The sequence below is a fragment of the Aphanomyces astaci genome (genome assembly GCF_000520075.1).
Source record: "Aphanomyces astaci strain APO3 unplaced genomic scaffold supercont1.73, whole genome shotgun sequence".
NCBI lineage: Eukaryota > Oomycota > Saprolegniomycetes > Saprolegniales > Verrucalvaceae > Aphanomyces > Aphanomyces astaci.
In genome coordinates, this window is record NW_009798336.1 from 250,384 (window position 1) to 257,667 (window position 7,284).

General features: G+C 55.0%; 1 protein-coding gene across 1 annotated transcript; it reads right to left on the bottom strand.

Annotated features, from left to right (window-relative positions):
* Nucleotides 1-3,213: 3,213 nt before the first annotated feature.
* Nucleotides 3,214-6,551, bottom strand: H257_15689 (hypothetical protein). Its single transcript, XM_009843861.1, has one exon. It carries the CDS (start codon nt 6,454-6,456, stop codon nt 3,286-3,288), a length of 3,171 nt encoding a protein of 1,056 aa, XP_009842163.1. The 5' UTR covers nt 6,457-6,551; the 3' UTR covers nt 3,214-3,285.
* Nucleotides 6,552-7,284: the final 733 nt, after the last annotated feature.

Genomic DNA, 7,284 nt, shown 5'->3' on the forward strand with positions numbered 1-7,284 from the left:
GAAAGTTTTATTCACCACCATTACAACAAAAACGACGTGTCCCTCTACGACCCATCAGACGATATGGACAACCAGCCAAAAGCGAAGCACAAAAGGGAAGCGATACTGCTTCATTGGTGCCATTGTAGATGGCGGGCCGTCCTACTCAACGTTCATCGCCTACGAGAAGTTTGTTGGTACAGGCCAGAAACAAACCAAAGAGTATAATGGCATGTTCAATCATGAGTACTACCTGGGATGGTTCTAGCGGCTCCTGGATGAACTCGACACATACAACCTACGAAACACCATCATCGTCATGGACACAGCAGCTTACCCAAGAGATACACCGGCATTCAAGCCAGACATTTTCGGGCTCGACCAACGGCCAAAAGACGCGCTTTTATGCGCGAGTACCAGAAGTATCTGGGGCAGATCAACACTCTGCAGTGCAATGGATCGCGTCCGTTCGCGATGCCCGCGAGTGCCTGCGTGGACCAGTTTTCAAAGCGCTGGATCGCGCTGTTCGACTTCAACCGCGACCACAATTCGATCACGAACGATGAGTGCGTCGCGTGGTTCAAGTCAGCGTTTGAGGAGGACCCTCAAGACCTGGGCGTTTTTAAGCAAAGTCTGCAGCGAGCGATTCGTTTCGATACGGAGATCCTTGTTGAAGCAAGGAAGAAGAAGGAAGAATGGGACGTTTCGTCCGTGCTGACGAATGAATGTCCATGGCGAATGTCAAGCGGCTGATGGCGGAGAAGTTGAATCCGCCGGAGCTTGACCTCGACGACGGGATGGAGTGTGCCACTCCGGAGGTTTATCCTAAAACCTCCGTCGAGGACGAAGCGGAGCGCCGCCGCACGAAACAGGGCGATGTTCAAGCCATTCTGACGGTTGCACGACTTATTGGCCAAACACATCGATGTGTTCCGTGAAGACTTGGACGACGATCCGCCAGTCAAGGTCGAGCCATTGAAGGTTCGGATTAAACCGGGCTCGACGCCGGTGAAGTATGGGATGCGACGGTACCCGCCGCTGCATGTGGAGTACATGCGCAGCCATGTGGCTGCCCTGGAAGCGAATGGTATGGTATACCAAAACAACCGGGCAACGTGGGCAGCAGCCCCAAGGATCGTGCCGAAGAGGGAAGTCGGCGACTTGCGTATGACGATCGACAGAAGGCCGATCAACGCCTACACAGAACCGATGCCTTGGCCGATGCCAAACCTGGACAGCGCGATGGAACGAACGTGTACTTCACGTTGGACTGGACAAGGGGTACTGGCAGTTGCCAGTACATCCGGTCAGCCAGATGTACTTCTCGTTCATGACGCCCTTCGGCGTGTACACCCCGACCCGCGTGCTCATGGGACAGACGGACGCTGTCGCGTAGTGCCAGTCGGTTGTCCACCAAATGTTTGGTGAGCTGCTGTTTCGAGACCTATTGGCCTGGCTCGATGACTTGCTGGGGTCCGCCAAGACGACGGACGAGCTGCTCGACTTGTTGGACCAAGTCCTGTCCATCTGTGCCCAGTTCGGACACAAGTTGAGCCCGAAGAAGTGTCGTTTCTTTCTGCGCGAGGCAGAGTGGTGTGGCAAGGTGATATCGGCCGATGGAATCACCCATTCCCCAAGCCGAATTCAAGGACTTGTGGCTTTGTCCCAGCCGACGACCGCGGCCGACTTCCAGCAGTTTGTGTGTTCCACCAACTGGATGCGTGCGAGCATCCCCGGCTACAACCAGCTGGTGGATCCTTTGCGATGTCTGATCCACGTGGCCACCAAGGCAGCCGGTAGCTGCAAGAAAACGGCGTTAGTGCGTGTTGCACTCCCTGCCGTGGGATGGTCGTCCGACCACCTCAAGTGTTTCAACTATTTCAAACACGCGTTGGCGCATGTGGTGCCCCTGTCGCACCCGCGAGAAGACAGGTCTGCGTCTTCACGGAAGCCAGTGACCTGTTCTGGAGCGCGGTTACCACACAAGTACCACTAGCAGACGTCGACTTGCCTCTCGAAGACCAGCGGCACTATCATCCGCTTGCGATCATCAGTGAGTCGATTTTTTGGTGCGAGTGGGCGCTTGCCCATCGTGGAGAAGGAGGCCTAAAGGCCGTGGTCGAGTCGTGCAAAAACCTCGACTACCTGGTCGTACGCATGGGTGGTTTCCCTCAGTTTACGGATCATACCAAACTTGTGTACATTTTCAACCCAACTGGCTCGAATGCCAACATGGCCAAGTAACAGGCCGACAAGCTGCAGCGATGGTCTCTGGTGATTTCGACGATCCCGTACACTATTGAGTGCTCTCGGGGGACGCGAATGTATGGGGCGACAGCCTGAGCCGATTGGGTTCGGCTCCGACGGATCAACCAGTTGCGAATGTTCGCACGTTGATCCATGTGGTGTCGCCCCTGCAACGAGTGGATTTTGAGTGCCCAACAGCCGCTACGATCAGCGGTATCCAACGTTAAACCATGAAAGGGGGAGGGAGCCCCCAAACGGCGTGAATTGGGACGACGACTCCCATTTTACGTGGACCCAGACGGACGAATCTGGATCCCAGACGGTGCTGTGGACTTACAGCTGTGAATTTGTGTGATCGCTCACCAAGGAGCCAGCGGTCACCGTCGCAACGCAGCGACGATCAAGTCGGTGTCCGACAAGTTTGTGTGGAAAGAGTCTTCCACACTAATGTCAGTGTGTTATATTTGCTACCATGACGAAGGTCCCGTGGCCGAAAGCCGAGAAGAAGCGGGAGCAAAACAGGTGTTCAAGGACTGTACTGAGCAGGATCTTAGTCATTAATTTACACCGCAAAATGGAAACTGTTATTATGGATGTTATGTAAGCCTATTCCCGCCGTTTAAGTGGTCGACGCTTCCCAATGCGTCGTACCGCGTACATGGCGAGGTATGGTGGGCGATTGTGGTCCAAAGCGCGGGTCGCGATTGGTTGAAATGCCTTCCATCCTGAGCAGCTCAGACGTCCCGCGTCGTGTTGGCTACGGTGACGCTCAAAGCATGAACCCGCATATGCAGCGGACATTTCGAATAATCCTGGCTTGCAATGAAGTGATTCCAGGGTGGAATCGTTGCTGAAAGCGTAGACCCATAACATGCGTCCCGGAACAACCGACAGCGTCTCCAACACTAAGTATACCACTTGAACTATGGTTTTACCACACAGTATACTTGACTGTGAGTACTAAAGTACCGGTAGTAGCAGGTAAACGTCATTTCGTTCGTTCGTCCATATTTTATTCTTAATATTACGTGTTTCGGCTGCCCCCAGACAACTCTAACCCTACATGACTGGTTCTATCTTCATGGCGGCATCGACGACTTGGTCGATGACGCCGAGGTACTTGTGCGTGTACGTCCGCGTCAAGTGGTTGGTGTCCTTCATGACGGGTCGTCCGAGGTCGTCCACCACCCCACACGAGTCGTTCCAGCAGTAGTTGTCGGAGTAGTCTATCAAAGTGGCGTTGGCAGCCGCGGTGGCCTTCTCGATCAGCCCCAGTAGCCACTTGTGTTTTAGTCGAAATGCGGCCTTGGACACGGGACTCACGTCGCCGACGTCGTTGCCGCTGAGCATGTGATACGGGTTGAACTGTTCACCTTCCACGTTGATGGTGGCTACAAACACCTTGATGCCCAGCCCTGTCAACTTGGTCATGTCTTGCTGGAACTTGTTCATGATGGTCACCACATCCTTGGGGCGCTGGTACGTGCACTTGTCTTGGTATCCCGCCACGCAGCACTTTGGTGTACCCGCAACGCTCCCGTCCGAGTCCAATCCCCCAGGGCGGAGGAACTGTGGCCAGTTCATCGAGTGCAGAAACACTTTTGGACGAACTCGCTCCACCACTGCCATGACGCTATCGTAGTGCTCTTGGCAGGTCAAGGCGGGCGTTCCGTCTAATGATTTGAACACGACCGTGGGGAAGTTGGACCGGTTGCGGGCGCCGTGCCTGTCTTCGAACGACCGCAGAAACCGCGGCTTGGCCTGGTTCGCGTGCGAGTCGCCGTAGACAAACACGAGGTTTGGTTGGCCAGGGTTCATCATCATGGTCGCGTGGGTGGTGCCGAAGGGGGCGTCGGCGGGCGCGGGTTCAAAGCCCACGTCCACGTTAAAGTCCCCAGGGGCGGCCATGATCTTGTCGTACGAAGGGTTAGCAATCCGACTGAACCGGTTTGAGTTGGGGGCGTCGGGGGGCGCGATGACATCGTCGGGGGCCACCATGGCGGCGGCCACCACTTGGTCAAGCACAGTCAGGTACTTTGCAGCAAACTTGGGTGTGAACACGTTCGAGTTGCGCCGGACGGGCACGCCGCTCGGGTCTACCACTCTGCACGTGTCCTCCCAGCACAAATTCTCGGAGAAGTCGATGACGGTGGCGTTGGCTCCAGTGATCGCGCCTTCCACGAGGTCAATCAGCCACTTGTGGTTGGTTCGAAATACGGAGCGCTTCACGCTGCGCACGGGGCTGTCCAAGATAAACTTGGGGTCGAACTCGTTGCCTTCAGGGGCGACAGTCGTCACAAACACCTTAGCCCCGAGACTCACCATGTCGGTGAGGTCGCTCTGGAACCGCGTCAAGATGGCCTCGACGTCTTTCGGGTTCTGGCCCTTGCACGAGTCGCCGTAGCCCTGCAGACAGCACGGCGGGCTCTTGTGCGCTGGCTGCCACGCCGCCCCCCCCGGATGCAGATGCGCGAGCCAGTTGATGCTCATGAACACGACATTTGGCCGGACTTTCTTGATCATCTGGTGCTGGTAGTCTGTCCACCAAATGCACTTGGCCAGCGGCGGGTAGATGGACGACTTGAACGCGATGGTGGGAAAATCGATGGGGTTGGTGTGCAACGCCAGCTGCTGGAACCGCGGCTTGACCATGTCCAAGTGCGCATCTCCCAGAGCGATCACGAGCGCCCGGTCTTCTTGGCCGGGGTTGATCAGACGACCTTCGGCACTGTACTCGACCACATGATTCTTGGGAATAGGAAGCCCAATGTCTGGCAGAATGTCGAGCTCCGCCGCGATGATCGAAGCATGCGTTGGCACTTTCGTGGCATTCTCGCGGCTGACGTTGGGGATGTCTGGCACCAGGCCGACTGTGACACTAGGCGTCAACACTGTCGCAGACAACGCCGCGCGCGCATTCATGGCTTGCTGTGAGTACGAGAACGAGTCTGGACTTGCGAGGATGATCCCTGCCAATATGGACATGCCCAGCATGCAGCCCATTAGAGCTGGCACAACCCACCGACCCTTGTGTCTTCTCAAGCTGTTTTCAACGTGGTACAAGGAGCTCAGACTCAAGACAAACGCCAGCCCGAGCATTGCCATGGGTGTCATGTAGTTGGGCCGGAAGTCCGGGTTAGGAAACCGCAACTTTGCAATGACTAAGAGTGGCCAGTGCCACAGGTACAGAGCGTAACTGAGCTTGCCCACAAACACCATGGACGGCAGACTGAGCACCGATTGGTTAAACCAGGCAGTAGGACCTGCAAAGATCAAGAGGGAGGCGCCCAGTGTGGGCAGAACAGCCCAGTAGCCGGGGAAGGCAGAGGATTCGTCCAGACAGGCAAAACCCAGCACGATGCAGCCGAGCCCAACCCAAGACAAGGCAGTGGCTTGGTGGTCGCTGGTGGCTTTGCTCACTGATTTGGAGCTGGTGGACACAGACTCGTACTGGGTTTGGGTGAGGCGAATGTGGTTCACATACGCCAGTAGGCCCCCCATGCCCATCTGCCAGAACCGACTCAGGGGAAAGTAGAACGAATACTTGTTGGTGCCGTGAAAGCCCAGAAAGGAGATGTTGCAAGTGAAACTCAACGCCAGCACCGCCACCTGCATCACCACGGCCGATCGCACCGACAGCCGCGTCAGAATGGACACGAAGCACGGCCAGAAGATGTAGAACTGCTCCTCCACGCCCAGCGACCACAGGTGCAACAGCGGATTCTCCTTGATGTCGTCGTCAAAATACCCGCGGTCTAGAAGCATGACCTGGAGGTTGGCGCTGAACATGGTGCCCGCTAGCATGGTCGTGGCCAGCGCCTGAAGTTTAGCCGAGAGCAGGTAGAGGCAGCCCAGCCAGAACGTTAGAGACAACACGAGCAGAAGTGTGGGGTAGATGCGGCGGATGCGGCGGCTGTAGAAGCTCCCGTACGTGAACGTGCCCTTGGTGCACTCTTTGAAGAGGATGCTCGAGATCAAGTAGCCGGAAATGACAAAGAACACGTCGACGCCGATGAATCCGCTGGGAAATCGCTCCGGGTACGCGTGGAAAAGGATCACAGGCACCACGGCCAGCGTCCGGAGGCCGTCGATGTCGGCGCGGTACTTGATCGGATGCGGCGCTGCGTCTTCGATGGCTTTCGTTGGGACGTCTGATGTTGGGCCAGCGGTGGTCGGGTGGAGCGAGGCGTCTTCGCGGGGAGTGTGAGGCGGGTGGTCATTAGGCGGCATGGGAGGTTTTAGGCCGCTGCTGGCCTGATGTGAAATGGTGCTGTGCAGGCACCTGGCAACCCATAGAAATCCCTCACATATACCAGGTACCAACCACCTCATGCATGACTAATTCCCCCACAGAAGGGGTATAATCACCCAAGTTATACCTATTGTCGATGAATTTTGGGAAAACTGAAACAGCAAATCAAAACGAATGAAGTTTGCACAAATAAGTACATTAATATGGATTACAGTACCATTGTGAAAACACTACCACCCATTTCAGCTACAGTAGGGGCTTAAGCATCTCTCATGTTATCTAAGGTATTTTCCCACAACTGGTATTTCAGGTCTCCAGCAGGAGTTATACGACTGCCGGAATTAGTCCCTCATGCTCCCTTTTTTGACTTTCATCTGGTTGGCATGGGTTGGATACATGGCGGGGTTGTGGCCGAGGGCAGTAATCCCTTCACATACAAATGCCAAGATGGACCAGTGCCTGTGCACAGTCGATATCTCCGCATGGCAGCAAATGGCATGGCGTCCGTGGTACGTGTCACATTTGCAACAATTGTGCTCAGTCCTGTACATAATAGTGACCTGCGCTTTTTGGAGCTTATCCATTTTATGACGGAAACTGTTTCTTGAATACTACGTGGTATGAAGTGCAGGTATAAAAATGTGTAACGAGTTATTCTGACTAAGTATGCCACCGTAGTATGTACCGGTACTGTAACTCCATGGTAACATATTAGACCTTAGTAACAGTAAGTGCGTTCATGATATGAGACAAATCGCAATTGTAAAGAACCATACAGAATTCCAATATAACTCATCACTTGGTGA

Excerpts from the sequence above, each read along its gene's own strand:
- H257_15689 (XM_009843861.1), bottom strand. The coding sequence starts at position 6,456 with ATGCCGCCTAATGACCACCCGCCTCACACTCCCCGCGAAGACGCCTCG.